This window comes from Pagrus pagrus (assembly GCF_965226575.1).
Source record: "Pagrus pagrus genome assembly, chromosome: 14".
Lineage (NCBI taxonomy): Eukaryota > Metazoa > Chordata > Actinopteri > Spariformes > Sparidae > Pagrus > Pagrus pagrus.
In genome coordinates this window covers 15599768-15615817 of record NC_140198.1, presented here as the reverse complement: position 1 = coordinate 15615817, position 16050 = coordinate 15599768, and the positions used below count along the sequence as shown (strand labels likewise).

At 42.5% G+C, this 16050-nt stretch overlaps 1 protein-coding gene across 3 annotated transcripts in view; it reads right to left on the bottom strand.

Annotated features, from left to right (window-relative positions):
• ksr1a (kinase suppressor of ras 1a) overlaps positions 1–16050 on the bottom strand; it is a 30234-nt gene that overhangs the window by 4576 nt on the left and 9608 nt on the right. For 2 of the 3 annotated variants that reach the window (XM_084374537.1, XM_084374539.1), the window contains exons 2-18: positions 13733–13873; positions 8660–8807; positions 8088–8577; positions 6093–6274; positions 5646–5715; positions 5084–5167; positions 4888–4949; positions 4688–4797; positions 4009–4177; positions 3681–3722; positions 3312–3360; positions 3165–3225; positions 1455–1748; positions 1176–1372; positions 983–1079; positions 723–856; positions 282–413 (exon numbers count right to left, since the gene is read on the bottom strand). In XM_084374537.1, the coding sequence (XP_084230663.1) occupies positions 282–413; positions 723–856; positions 983–1079; positions 1176–1372; positions 1455–1748; positions 3165–3225; positions 3312–3360; positions 3681–3722; positions 4009–4177; positions 4688–4797; positions 4888–4949; positions 5084–5167; positions 5646–5715; positions 6093–6274; positions 8088–8577; positions 8660–8807; positions 13733–13873 (2462 nt within the window). The remainder of the gene's footprint in view (positions 1–281; positions 414–722; positions 857–982; positions 1080–1175; positions 1373–1454; positions 1749–3164; positions 3226–3311; positions 3361–3680; positions 3723–4008; positions 4178–4687; positions 4798–4887; positions 4950–5083; positions 5168–5645; positions 5716–6092; positions 6275–8087; positions 8578–8659; positions 8808–13732; positions 13874–16050) is intronic. The other variant, XM_084374538.1, reaches the window with a different exon arrangement.

The window sequence follows — 16050 nt, the reverse complement described above, 5'->3', positions numbered from 1 at the left end:
TTGTTTCAAAGTTTAGTGTTTCACAGTAAACCATCTTCACAAATAAATTAATCATGGATCTTTGGCAGTGCTGTCAGTTTAGTTCAGTTCACTTTTTCCTCTATGAGTGAACCCTCTTCTCATCAATAAAGGATATCTGAAACATACGATTCTGCATTTTAATTCGATTGTCGGAACTGAACGCATATTTCAAAGTCCGGCTCATTTGACGAAATCTCACTTTCCACAAAACGGGACCTTTATACTAAGTTATCTAAGATGCGTGAGTGTGCAGGACTTACCCAAAGGCGTACACATCTGCTGAGGTGGAAAAGGGGAGGCGGTCCTCATTGTTACCTGGGCTCATCCTGCGCACAATCTCAGGTGCGAGATAACAAATCCAGCCGTGTGGAAGTTTTAGTTTGTTCTCGCGCCTGGGAAAAATAAAAAAGGGGTACACATGTTTCAGTAACAAATGAAATAGAGTGGACAGTGTAGAGAATCTTGAATAACACAAAATTACAAAGCTGTCTGTTTTAAATGTACTTCAGATTTTATAACCAGGAGACTTCAGTCTTTGCACTGAATACTGGCTGACGGGAGAGATGCCTGCAGGACTGGAGCCACTGTGGACCTCAGCAATTATTACAAATCACTGGACCTCTCCAGGTAATAACAGTGCAGTGTGAACAGCACTTCAGCTGAGGTTGTGTTTTTAAGGCCTCTTGAGTGGCGTTTCTTACCTCCCTTCCTGAACAACTCCAGAGATCCCAAACAGCCCGAAGTCTGTGATAATGACTTTATTGGTGTCGTGAAAAACGTTCTTCGACTTCAAGTCTTTGTGAACAATGCCTTTAGCGTGCAGATAGCCCATTCCCTGTGTCAGAAAACAAACAGAGACAGTCCATGAAGTGTTGTTGTGTTATATCAGACAGAGATGTTAACATTTAAGCTGCTCCTGTTCACATTTTTCTCCGGTAGCTTAGAAAAGAAACAAACTTACCTTTACAATCTCCTGAGCAATTTGTCTCGTCTTATTAATATCCAAAGTGTTTTTAGTGTCTCTAACAACTGAATACAGTGTCCTCCCTTTACAGAAACTGTGGGGAGAGAGAAGAAAAGATTCAATTGAAGATACAAACATGGATTTGGGGTTAAAACCATTTTCGAGGTGTGTTCGATATTTCTGCTCTCACCTGGTGATGATGGCTAGGTGGGGTGGAGCCATGCAGGCCCCCATGAAGAGGACCACATTCTCATGCCTGGTCTGTCTGTAGTTCATCACTTCCTTTTTGAAGAGCTTCAGATGGTCCTGATTGTTCCCGTCAATCTCGAGAAGTCGGATAGCTACCTCGCCGTGCCACCGGCCCTTGTGCACTTTGCCCCAGCGGCCCTGAACAAACATGAGCTTCAGTAAAAGGGCCGTTTTGGGATATAATACATGTACTATTAAACGTCTAGGTCCGATTCCTCACCTTTCCTATGAGTTCTCCGAGGTCCAGCTGCTCAAACGGGATGTCCCACTCCTGCAGGTAGACGCTGGTCTGGCTCGCCTTGCGGGAAATGGGGCCCTTCCACTGGTTTCCCCGAGAGCTGGGCAGGTCATCCAGCTCGTCAACCTCCCCGTCCGAGCCCACATTCATCCTCATGTCCTCCCCGTCATCGTCGTCGTCTTCCCCGTCATCCTCATTCTCCTCGTCGTCGTCGTCTTCGTTCTCTTCCTCCGCTTCGGGGTCTTCATCTTCAACCTCAATTTCCTCCTCGCCTTCCTGCAAGAGCGTGGGTTCGTTAATCCGCTGTGCATTAATGAAGGAAACAGGTCTACCCAATGTTTTTCAACAGAATCTGTAAATGCGAGCCAGCATTGACTTTATTGGTACAGCATTGGTATTTTTTTCTGTGTCTCCAGCTTTGTGTTGCTGTCTCAGTTGTAAATTGTAGTGATATTTTCATGTCAGCAAGACTCTCCGGGATAAATTAATAACATCACTGGCAAAACAAGTCAACCGGGTTCCAATAAAAAAAATAAACTGTCAGAGGAGCGAACGTCTTGCTGAAATTATTACCAAGAAACCTGATATTGTGACCACGACAAAAACTGATTTCATCATGTTACATTTTTCCTTTTAAAAAATGACCTGATGTAACTGAACTAATCGAACAGATCTCCTGCCCTTTTAATCCTCAAAGTCCAACACAGTTTCCAGAGAAATGAGTTTGACCCACGTCTCCCTGCTTTGACAGCTGATTTTCAAAACTCATTTTGGTGCCGTAACTATCATGATGTTTCCCTGCCACCGTTTTCATCTTTGTCTCAGGTTAACAGGCTATCTGCATCCTGTGTCATAAGTCTAGTGCTTCCAGAGGTTGTTTACGCTCATTATTACTCAGATCCTGGTGGGGCTGGGATGGATGCATCGACTCATTTTATTGCTTTTGACATCCCTGTGTTTCCTGTGATGGATGAAAATATCAGTCTCCACAAATTGAACAGAATGTGATGCGGGATACATTTTAGAAATATGACTCTAAACAACCTCATTATACTGACAGCACAAATTGAATTTAAGGGGAGACAATAGAGGTAAAAACACAATTTTTCACGCACTGATCAATTTTGAGATTTTGGGTTTCAGTAACATGTCTTGTTTTAGACAATCCTAACCCACTGGGGAAGTTTCACGGTGATATCTGTTAGTTAAAGAAACATTCATTTTCTTAAAACGTTAACTATAAAGGGCGTTTTCTCAAAGTGAGTTTCTGGATAATACTGATACTGTGATACAAATGGCGACTCTGTCCTGTTTAATATCGTTACGCCAAATGAATGAAACAATTATTGCATTTAACTAGATAAGCATCATTTGTTTATATAAAACATATACTTTCCGAAAACTTGTGATACAAAAGAATGTCTTGATATAAGTAATCAACTGGGAAAAGTTCAGGGTGAAAAATGTTTTATCCTATTCACTTGTAGTGTCTCTAGACTGCATACAAACATGTTGCACTATAGAAGTCTCTGCGGTCGTACCACTAGTTTTATTTTTATGATTTATTACTTGTTAATCCATTTGTATAATTTCTGAGTTAACAGAGGCCTAAAGTGACCACAAACTAAATTTTTTTATACAAGCTTGTTTGTAAAAATATAATAAATGAATCTCGTATGTTGAAAACATTACCTCTTCATCTTCATCCTCTACCAGCTCAGCATGTATGTCGTCCGTCGGCTCTATCTCAGTGCTATGATACAGAGAATTGATATCAGAGGGGTAAACACCAAAAAAAAAAATCTAATTAGTATGAAATGTTTGATATGAATGTCTTACACAGTGTCTTGGAGGACATCCGGGTGCAAATGAGCAGGACTGGAAACATCTGTAGGGAAAATGAAGACGGTTTCGAGGAGGAATCACGGGAACAAAAATAAATGTTTTCTTGCATTTCCTCCCTCATAGCCCCAACACACAGACACATGACTCCTCATGCAATTTCACAATACCACCACCAGATGGTGTCAAAACCCCGGTAACTGTCAACATGCAATCCTTGTGCTGGCACACAGTGAGAGAGAACTACAGTAACTGCCCCAACCCTAAAAGCAAACATGCAGATGACAGAGAGAGCGGCAGTGAATCGAAGGTTTGGAAAGTGGGAGGATAACAATGCAGCATGACGCTTTGGAACCGTCAACTCACCGGGGAAGATAAACTGCTGTCTATGCTGAAAGTAACAGGCAGCTTTTGCGATAAAAAAAAAAAGAGAGAGAGGGAAAGACCGACAAGGATGGCAGGGAGAGAGACTTCAGGTTAGAGAAGCTTTGGATTAACAGATGTTGTAAAAAGCACAGTTCTTGTTCAGTGTTAGTGTCGTATATGGAGCGAGGAGGGAAGAGAAGAGTGTTTGTGCAGCGTGCTACTGAGAAGTGATCTAGGGAACAAAATCTGTATAATAAGGAGAAATTAAACGTGTGTACTGTATGTGTGTCTGGTTTCTTGTGTATTTCCACCTGGTGTTTCCTCTTACCTGGGAAGTTGAAGCGGCTGTCCCGATGGCCTTTGGGCGAGGGGTTGGGTGGCGGAGTGGCGCTGGGGGGGTTGCTCTGCTGGAAGGGTGCGGGGGAGGAAGGTGTGGACGAGGTGGTGGAGGACGGATTGCTGCTGGAGTCCAGCTGGTTTAGCACTGGAGGGTGATCCTGGTGGCGTGGGGATGGATGCAAACAACATGGATCAGAGTTTATCGGTAACAGTCATATTGCGTCATATTCCAGATGACTTCCACTGCTTCTACACCTTGTTTTAATTTCATGTGACATTGTAGCAGCCAATGTGACAACATGGGAAATCTGCTGGATTATGTTTTGGCAGAAAGAAGGATCGTTTGATGGCATGAAATGGGGAGAACATCAATAATTTTTGACTGTTTCGAAACACCAATTGGTAAGAAGACTGAAATCTGATGGATAAATCAGTTGCAGAACTATTTGTCTGTTCCAAAAAATAAGTGGATCAGCAAGAGGTCATCTGTGCAACAGAACCAATGGAGGATTATGACAAATGTCGTCTTAAATTACAAACACTTTGGCTTTATGGATTTACATACTTTATATCAAGATGTTATTACTCACAAGTGTTTAAAAGTGCGACAATAAGGTGATGCTAAGCGTTGTGATGCACCTCAGCCTTTAATTTTTTTTTTTTTTTACCTTTTTTGTAATGGCCTTTGGTAGTGTGCCAAACTGTGGTGCTTCTGCCGGCCGGTCCACAGGGTTGTTTATATCGGACGGAACAGACTCAGTCCTCCGAATTTTGGCGACTAGGACAGAAAATAGGAAATGTCACAATGAATATGCAACGTACAGCGTGTGTCCATCAACTGCAGCCTGAGGATTAAAACAAAGCTTACTTGGTAGAAAGGAGATTCTGCAGGATGGGGCTTCCTTTGTGCATTTGTTGTGGCACTTTAACCTGCACAGAAAGAAGGCAGCATATCAGAGACTCCAACAGCTGAAGACTGATTACTGTTTAGGCTTTCTCCGGTTCCAGTCAATGAACAAATATTTGAAGTTGAGTGACACACCCTTAAAAAGTGCTCAACTCACCGACAGTGTTTGCACTTCACCCCGAACATCATGTTCTTCTGGCACACCTGACACGTCTGGGACAGCCAGGACTTGGTGGAAAACCTTCATGAACCCAAGAAATGCTGTCACACCTACTGTACTAGATTACTCTTAAAAGGTGCAATATGCAAGATTTGGCCAGCTATTGAATTCATACTCAAAACAAATAGTGGAATGCATATCACCAGAGTAACTGATAACTGTGGCTACTATTAGCTAGTTAGCTCAGTTAGCTGACTAGACTGGGAGCTTGGAGCACCAGGGAAGCTTTGGACCGGGGTGGGTTAGGGCTAGCTAGCTAGCATGCTAAACATGCTCTCAAAGACAATACAGAAGTCATAATGTCAAGAACTCCTTCACAAACTGTTGATAATTTTTATTTCAGTCTCTAATGTTTCTAACCAAAATTCTTACATATTGCACCTTTAAGTTATTATCATTATTATTAGATACTTTTTATATTTCATTACCAACAAATCTAGCTTGTTTGCCTTATTATAACAGGACAGAACATACTGTGTGTGAAAGAAAACACATCTACCTGTGTGTGACTGCTAGGCCTATGTCCCTCCTCACTGCTTGTGGGGAGCTGCGATGCACTGCTACGTTATCTGGCCAGGGGACAGAGCGACAGAAGAAGGTAAGCAAGGGGAAAAAGATCATTGGGATATGTCGAGAAAAGACTGATATCTCATTAGGTGGTTAATCACATAAAGAACTGAGGATTTAACAATTTAGGTGTTGTCATTGAACACGGTCAAACCACATTTGGGATGTGATCTCCTTACACTGAAAAGATTGTGGCGATGTTACGGTCACAGTCGAGCCCAAACACAAACACACATGCTTGCACATGAATGCATATGAAATAAGGATGAGGAGAAGTCATTTTTCACAACAATTTCCACAAAACTGCTTTGCAGTTTTACAAGTTGTTTGACATTAATATTCACTAAATCATCAAAATAAAAATGTATCCATGACTCACTCTTGATGGTGCTGTGCTCTTCCAGCAGGGTGGGCGTGCCAGGCAGGGTGTAAGATGCTGTGGTGGCAGCTGGGGTGACTCCAGGGGTGCGCGCAGGCATGACAGGGTAACGGGAAGGTGAGTCCTCACATCCATTCCCGTTGACTTGCATATTCAGGAGCAACTTGTTCTTTTTAGCACACCTGCAGAGAAGGAAAGCAGTCAGAGTCAGGCAAAATCTAGACTGGATACCGCAGCTGGTCGGCTTGAGCACCATACTGTACGGGGCAGGTTATGTCAGGGCGAGAGAGACGCACGTTGGAGTACGTAAATAGCGTTTGGCACGGGAGCGGCAGGGTGACATCCTTAACACCCAGGCTGATGTCACAGGGACCGAGGCAGCAGGCAGTGCCAGTTCTCTGGTTAGTACGCACACATGCACATACGCACGTGAGCAATCCTAGTTAGAAAATGAATCCATTTGTTGACTCTTGAGTTCTGTTCAATCAGCTATCAGAGCTCTGACCTGTTTTACTGTACAGCGTGTACAAAGCCAAGACAAACTAGCAGGATCGTCTGGGTGTGTGTGTTAGATGCACTGGATCTATGTCAGCCGTATTTACTTCTGCCTTTGCCAGTTGCCCCCCGCCCCCCCGCCTCAGTAAAGTAAAGCTTTCCATAAACAGACAGGATATTATGGATAAACATGTGGCTTGTTTGTGTATGTGCATCCAATCACAATAGAGGGAGAGAGGGGGAAATATGGGGGGAGAGAGAGAGAGAGATTGTGTGTCTTGCCACCTCTGAGCATTAGTCCTAGGAAATACTTCCTGTTTTGACATGAGTCATAATCTCTGGGAATCTGTGCGGGGATTAGCTCGACACACACGCACACACACAGTCAGAGCAAAGGAGCAACAGGATGTGAAAGGATGTGAAAGAGGGAGAGAGAACGCATGTGAAGGAAAAAAGCTCGGCTTCTGTCATGAAAACTGCACCGGCAACTGTTCTCATCAGCAGGTGATAAGTGACATGAGGCTACAACAGTAACCCACTGACTGTAATACCACCATGATCATGCTTTTTTTCTTTTTAGATAGGCTACAGCACCCACTACTGATATTTGTTGGCATTTCAGGAAAACCTGTTCCCTGCATTTCTCCACTGTGTGTAGACATTTTACTTGTTAAAGGTGCGATATGTAAGACATTTTGTGTTGCTGAGATATCTGCTGAAGTTAGCATGCTAACCAACTAGCCCCAGCCCATCCTGTCTCGTAATACCACTCTGATTTAGCAGTCCATACCACTAGCTGCTAACTGAGCTACCAGCTAAGACAGCTATAGTTAGCAGTTAATCCGGTTAAATGCTGCACCATATTGGTTTGGAGTATGAATTTGAGAGGTGGGCAATTCTTACATATTGCACCTTTACCTGTCCAATTTTACTGTGCTCATTGGACAGTTTGGCCTTGCATACATGAATATAGAATGCATACATGGGGATACAATTAATCATGTATACACTGTCACTTTTCAAGCAAAAAAGTCAAACATTTGCTGGTTCCAGCCTCTTAAATGTAAAGATTTGCCGCTTTTCTTTGTCACTAATGACAGTAAATAAAAAGTCTTTAGGTTCTGGACTGTTGGTTGGACAAAAGAAGCAATTTGGAGACGTAACTGTGGGCTCCGGTAAATTGTTAAGTCTATAACGCTCATTCCAATTTCCCAATTATTTGTAAAAAATAATCTGCAGATTAATCGATAATGAAACTAATAATTGGTTGCAGCCCTCATAAAAACTAGATCATGTTTTGCCAGTTTGATGTACAATTAATAATCCCTTGTCAAAACTGTCATCAATTCAATTTGTGTCTATCAGTGAAATCCTTAATCAGTTTGACTGGCTAACCATTACACAAACGTTCTGTATGTCACTCTGCATGTCCCCTACTTAGAAAGAAAGACACAGATGAGATGAGAAGGTGAGTTCTGTAACAGCCTCCTGAGCACCTACTTGTTGGTGGGCGGGTCCTCGATGCGGTTACCCAGCTGGGACTCGTGGCTTTTGCTGCGCGTCAGGGTGATGTTGGGAAGCAGATGCAGCACTTTGCGGGACGGAGGCGGAGGGGTGCAGGGGGGCTTCAGCCGGTGACGCCTCTTTGAGGGCGGAGTGATGGGTGGGGTGGAAGTGCGTCCGTGGAGCCGAGCTGCGCGAGCTGCTGACATCGGGAATGGATCTGTGAGAGGGCTGTCGCAGTGGACGTATGATGCCAGCGCCTCGGGCGTGGGTACCGCCGACACCGAGCCCGAGCGGGGATGAGGGAAGATGGCGCAGGGGGTGGATGGGGTGGATTGGATGGTGGATGGGCGAGCGAGAGGCGAGGGACTGTGAGGGCGGAGTGGAGTGCCGAAGTTGGTTAGCTGGTCTGCAGTCAGTAGAGAGCCACTGTCCCTCCTTGTGGGCTCAGACAGCCAGGGACCGCCATCTTCCCTCATCTCACCTCCTGGATGGCACAGAATAAAACATCTTGTACAGAACTAAAGGAGAACAAGATGTGATGCATTTGCTCATGAAGGAAAACATACCTGATTCAGTTGCACTCTTCAGACAGGAGAGGGCAGCACTGAGCCTGGCACATTCTTCTGAGCTGGACCCTAGTCTTCGCATAGTGTCTCTCACCTGAGCACCTGTCATCTGCAGTAAGGCATCCAGGGACAACTTGGCTTCCACTGCCTGCAGAGGAGCATTACCAGGAAAAAGAGAGAGTGGGGGACTCAATAACGGTACACGAATGAGCAAAAAACACAAGCAATATACATGATGCATCAGTGAGAGGCTCAAGTGAAAGCCAAGAGAAGGTTTATGTAACATCAATAACAAAAAAACTTCTTTTGCAAGTCCTCTGACACTGCAGTGGTCTTAACATCATGGCTAAAGTGATCTAGGAGGCTGGCGTTGCAGCATTAAAAGGGCAGCGTGGTCGCCGACTAAATGGGTCACACAACCTCTAACTTGCGCCGTTCCTGGAAATCAGTGTAATCCTGTTTGTTTGGGGGCATTTCACATACCAGTTCTTCCACTTATCTGGGAGATAAGAGCAGATTATACAATACTGCATACATGATTTTATGCCTGTATCAGTAGATGGGAGTAAAAACAAAATCTGAGGTGGTCAAGGCCACCTAGTACGAGGCAAGTGTGGGTCGAGACTGATTCAAGCTTTCTGAAGAGCGAGCTTAAACTGCAATTTTATCAGTTTCCATTCAATATATTTATATTCCACTGTTTGAGAGTTAGTTATGTTCATTAAAATTCACTCAGGATTTCCAAACCAACACATCTATGAGTTGGAGGAAGAAGACAGACATGTAATATGCGTAGTAGTGGATACACATTCCTCAGTCGAGCACTATCAGAGTGGGAGGCAGACTGGCTAGAGCTGGTCGGCTACAATTTGGAGAAGGCACAGATACACGGCTTGCCAGGACCAAATATATTGCAAGTGTGTGTGTGTGTGTGTGTGTGTGTGTGTGTGTGTGTGTGTGTGTGTGTGTGAAAATATATACAGTACATATTAAGAAAAAGAAAAATCCAAAACATTTCCCCCCATAATTAAAGGCCAACATTATGTGACAAGCTGCATCCAACTACTTGTAGGTGACAACTTGTCAAACTGGACAATAGAATGTGAATCAGGCCAAATGCAGCATTTGAGAGAGTACTGGATGAGACAACTAGCAGACAGTAAAACAGTGCTCAATTCAACAATGAAATGGTGAAAAATTACACTTAAAAACCTTTAAAGGAGACATATTTTCAGGTTAAACATTTTTTTTTTTTTACCTTTTATATACACCAGAGGAAGGAAAAACCCGAAAATGCATAAAAAGTCTCCTGTAAAAAGAACCTGTCTGCAATCATCAAGGCAGCCTGTTAACCATCTATACTTGAACTGGATAACTGTAGTTATTTGTAGTGTAGTATTTCTTTAAACGGTAACAGAGTAACATTGTGTTATATTACTCCAGTATAGCGTGTTACTAATAATATTTCAGTCATATATCACTATAGTTATGTTATGTAACGCGTTACAATCCGCGTTACCAACTGAAGTGAAGTGTTTATTGTTTTTTTAGGAATCCATCCACAGCGTGCATGACCATATCAATATACGCTATGCGTGTGTTCTTTGTTCAGTCTCTGTGACTGAAATGAGCCATATTTCGCAGCCTAATGATAAAGCCTAATCCTTCAAGCGCACTTCTATTTACTTTCTTGAATCACATGTGAGGCGACTGTGAGGTTAGCTAGCATGATGGCTTAGGATAGAGAGAAGAGCAAATATGGGTACTTCATTTGTTTATTGCAAGTCATATCTTCATTGCAATATCAAACAATGTTACTGCACATTGCAGATTTTCCTCATAATGTGCACTCCTAGTACCCTTGACCTTGCAGTGCTTGATCATCATTGAGTTAAAGGTGCATTATGAAAGAATTGACTATAGAATATTGCCAGAATAACAGCTAACTGCTGCTAACTGTAACTACCGTTAGCAGTCAAGACTGGGAGCTGCAGCTAATATGCATGCATGCGAGAACAATTCCTAAGCTAGCTATATTCCCATATGTATGTAGACCTTTCTCTGTTAGAGAAGAGTAGCTGACAACCAGGGTTTAAAGGCAAGATTCTGAACAGAAACTGAAGCTACATGGATACAGACCTACGGGCCTGACGCATTTACTGTCCACTTTAACGTTCTGTTACTGAGACAGCAGGCAAAGCGACAGCACAAACACATGAACCGCAGAAGGAAATGGGAGATAGTCCAGTGAGTTTAGGATGTTTTTTGGACATGGGAAGTACGCAATCGCTTATCAGTCAGGTTAAACCCTTGCTCTGAGAGGGCAAACACTGATCAGAAAACTAGGGCAGCCTCCCACACTCGTGTGTACACTGTAAGCAAAAAGGAAGCGCGCACACACAGGCAGACACACCAACACACAGGCGAGGGTGAGTGATGTGATATTCCAAAGTGGCTGTGGGCCCTCCGCTCCCCTACCACCTACTCACTCATAATAACATTACAATTTTAGCACCATGAACAGCATAGCTTGCATACGTGATTGCTGTGCTGTGGCCTCCTTGATACAGTGTTATTGGTCAGACTTGCTGAGTGGCCTGGCAAAGCAATTAAAGTCACATTATTGTTGATTCTACAGATTAAGTCAAGTGGGTTTTTAGTAGCCTAAATATGGGGCCCTGTACTGGTTGGCATAAGAATAGAATATAAATATAATACTCACGTGCGCATACTGTGGTTAGACAGAAGTTTCTAGTCTCACATTGGCGTGGCTTAAGATTCTTTGGCTACCTTTTTGTTGTAGTGAGCAGGCTGCTAAAGGGACAGTTCACTCCAAAATCAAAAATACATATTTTTCCTTTTACCAGTTGTACTATTAATCCATCTAGATTATTTTTTGGCTTGGAAGCAGAGTTTTGTATTACATCTGAAAAGGTCTGTAGATTATCTTGAGTAATCAGGTCATTGTTTCTAAAACGAGACATTGATGTTGAGTTTTTCAAATGTATTTATTCGCCTCTTTTAGCGCCACAAGCCGAGTGCCATCTAGTTCCATTATATTCAAGTGAAGGCAGACATTCAAAAGGCAGAAGGCAGATATCTCCAAAATTAGGCAACTCACACCAAAACAATCCAGATAGAAAGCAGCACTACAGGTAAAAGAAAAAAATTATATTTTTGATTTTGGGGTGAGCTGTCTCTTTAATCATGATCAGGCTACTTAGTGGGGCCAGAGACAAGATTAATTAGTGCACAGAAAGGCACAGATTATCATTTAGGAAGCTTGCCATTATGGCATCCACATACTTGTATAACATTATGCAATAGCTCTCCATCAGTTGCAGCACAGGAACAGAGAGGTTGGTATCCAGGTTAGAAAAAAAATGCTGCATACAATCGTTGTAATGTTTTTGGACCATCCATTACATAAACCACCCCTCACACTATAGAGTGAGGGGATGAACTGTAGAGATCGCAATCTGATTATGTTTTATCTAAATGGGTCATCATCGTGTTATGACGGCTCTCTACGTGTTTTGGGAAATCCCGGTTGGTCTGCAAGACGTACAAATCGAGAAACTTTTTTTCTCCAGAACACAGCTGACTTCTTTGACGGGAAAGTGTTGAGGTTTAAATTGCAAAGTAAACCGATATGAGTAAGCCATAAACACAAGACAAATAATCTGATCTGGAGCGAGGCGGTAAAACAAAAACACAAGTCATGCACAGAGTAGAGACATATTAAAGAATAACAAGTGCAGAAACACGCAAAATAAGCAGTTTGCGGTTAGGTCACCGAACAACGACAAACAGACAAGACGAAGGAAAACATACAGTAGCCGAGAGGGATTAGAACTGTTTACAGCAGCGCAGGAAGGGGAGCCAGACGAATGAGAGGAAATGACGCTAAAATGTGACAATCAAAACACGCGGTGGGATGACGACTGCACTAAACTATCTGATTCATTTTTGTCAGGTGTGTATAAGCATCCGGTGGTTGGGTGCGGGTGTGAGGTACTAAACAACACTGCTAACACTGTAGCTTCCTTACACGAACACATAAGCATATTTAGTGCGATGCAATAATAACTTCAAGTTCGCTTTTTTGCAATTTTGTTAAAAATAATTAGAGATATATCCTAACTGGATTTCTAAAACCCACCAATCTTGATATCAGTGTCAGTCAGGCTATATTTAGGAGCACTCATATTATGCTATATTATGACTAGAGGACTGTAAGACTCAGAGTTACAGCTGGTAAGCTAAATAGTACAATAGATGAAGTCATACAGTTTGTTCCAATGTGTGCTACCGCTTTTAGCTGAGCAGCTGCAGTGAAGATTTCAGCTTTAGAAAAGGTGTAAATAACATCAAATCAATTTGGGATCTCAGGGTTTCCGGAGAGTGATGTGGATATAATGACTAAGTTGGTCGAGCAAAGTATGAGAACAAGTAGAACTGTTTGCTGTTGTCAAAAATTGGACAGTAGTGCTCCACATATTCAAGACTGGACTAATGCACTGTTGAAAAGCCAAGATTGAGAAAATCATTTACATGAAGCTAACATGTCCAAAATAGAAATAAAACACACCTTATACATTTTCAATGCACATCAAAATGTCACAAACAAATATACAACTCTAATAAAGCCAAAATTAATCCGTGGCAAGATCAAGAATATATGTGAGACTTCAACAAATATTTATTATGTAGAAATTCCTCACACAGTGGTATAAAAGTCACTTTCCAGTCTCACTAACATGGCACAATGATATAAATGGCAGTAGGTTGTGGACTAGACTTTTAGGCGACCACGAGGAGTTTGTCTAATCTTGTCTGAGCGATAGCGAGCATTCACCTTCCTCAATACATAAGTCTCATGAAACATGATTTAAACATTGCAAAAAATAAATCAGGTCAGGTTCAGAACTGTTGCCACTCCAGGAAGACACTTCCATGGTCACTGGTCAAATATTCTGCATGCACATGTGAGAGTACACAAACTGAGCCCACATTAATGTGACACATACAGTCACACAGGCCAGAGAGACAGAGGAAGAGAAATGACCCTACCTCGATCAGCTCGGGTCGCAGGTTGATGGTGCGTAGCCAGTCTCGTAAGTGTGGGTAGCTGTCCAGGGCCTCGGGCCTCTCCGTCTCTGGCACTTTCTGCTTGCACTGCAGCTGTTTACAGATGTATTTCATCAGCTTCACCTGCAGGGAGCAATAGAGAACACAGCACAGATGGGAGGGGCAGTTTAGAGGAGAGACTCACAGCGTGCTAGGAGCTACAGCTAAGGAGCAGGCCTTCACTGAGGAGGATATCTGTCACACCTCTGTGTCGGCAGCGTGCTGTGCTTTATTGTTCTTGCAATACCACACACACAATAACTCAATCTTTGCAGCTGCAACAGTTGATACTGCCGCTTCTACAAAAGTGACCTTAGAGAGGGCAGAGTCCGCACATTCATCACCTCAGCTGGCAACACACAGCTATATATTTTCCATCAATACAATAAAGGTTAACCTGACGCATGAAGTGCTCCATACTCGCACCGTTTTTCCATTCCGAGCTCGGAGCTGTACCTGCAGTGACGATTCCAGTGTTTGTTTAACCCAATTTCCCAATGCCCCCAGTGCACAAGACAGTTAATTAGATATAAACAGCTATTATCATACAGAGGAACAACGAGCTGGTCATCTAATGAGAGCATCTGCGGTGCTGGCACAGCAAACAAGTGTATTTGGAACAAGGAAGCGACTTAGTGACTTAATGACGGAAGAGAGTGCCATATGACCGGTCAATTTCCCAGTTAATTACAAATCTACTGTACTGTACTGTACCTCATCACTAGCTCCTGGAAAACATGGTAAAGACTTGAACCTTTTGCCACGATCAATAAAAGTACAGAACAACTGATAGACTGTGCAATTAACCTCCATACTGAACGAAATAACTGCAGTAATTCATTGTGAAACAAGTGATTTGGATAAATTGTTTCCTGGGAATATTGCATCACAGATTAGTTTTTCTCAGGAAACTTATACACAGTTCTCTCTATTATGTATTTTTTAATTTTTAACAATCATTCAAGCTACAAGCTACTACTAGGGAAGCTTAATTGTTTGTTGACGCTGGCGGCCACTGGAGACAAAAGATGACGAAGGTTAAACAAAGTAAACTTTCTTTTAGTGCCACCAGACTACAGAGCGGCTTCTCTCCTCTGGCTGCGAGACTCCTTAATTCATCTTCACCATAAAAAAATGTTTTAATTTTATGGCTTTTCCAAACCAGATAAGTTGGAATTCCAACCAGATCACAGGCATTACGAATTGCTGTCATTTTTACACAGAAATAACCAATCTTCTCCCTGATTTGCTCATGTGCGTCATGTGGCGGCATCATTATTAAAGTGAGACTCTTTCATAACCAGATAAAAGTTCCCTGTAGTATATTTTTATGTCTTTTTTGACAAATTTAGTGTTTAGTGTCATTAATCTATTAGCTCAGCCTGTTATAACTGTGCACTCTAATACAAGATGAGGCTGTTTAGCCGAGAGTGAAGGCTCTGTGAATGTAGCTTGTGTTCAGGTCCTCACTGTGCCATTATCCTGTGAGATTTTTATATCTTAAGGGGCACTATGTACTTTTGGAGAGGAAATTTGAAGTCAGAATTTTAATATTTACAATTTTAATGAGGTAAAAATACAAACTCAGAAATATCTATCTTTTCAATAAACAAGCTGTTCTCAGAGGAAAATAAGGTCCCCAGAACACTGTTTGAAGCTAGAAAGGTGGCAGGGTCCGCCAAATATAAAACAAAGTTAACAGTATGAAACTGCGTTGTCCTTTAAGGTCAGTTTGTTTATTCAGTCATGAAAACGAAGAGAGCATATAAAAAAAGAATGTCTTCCCCAAAACTACAGAGAGCACCTTTAAATAGTAATATAAACTCTAAAAGTGTTTTTCTTCACAGATATAAATGAAATGCTGAGATATAAGCCAACATTAGATTTTTTTTAACCCCTCCTTGAAGCTTTGGCGGCCCCTAATGGGGTTTGGGACCCCCAAGGTCGGAACCAGTGGCTTACACAGCAACACCCCCTCTCGTCTTCCTCTTGACGCTTGCATCTGCTAATCAGCATATTAATGACTAAAGCCCTGGTGAGGACCTTTGCTGTAGTGTCTCATAACGTGGGGAGCATCAGTTAACATGACAAGAACATCCCAAACCCTCAGCTGGACCAGTGACGATCGCACAACACTCAAATAATCAACAACAAATAAAGCCAGGAGACTTTATCCCACTTTTTCCAAGCCAATGTCAAGTGCAGTGGTCCTGTGAGTAAGTATTACAATGAACACCGTGGTATTGGTTTGCAGCGGCCCG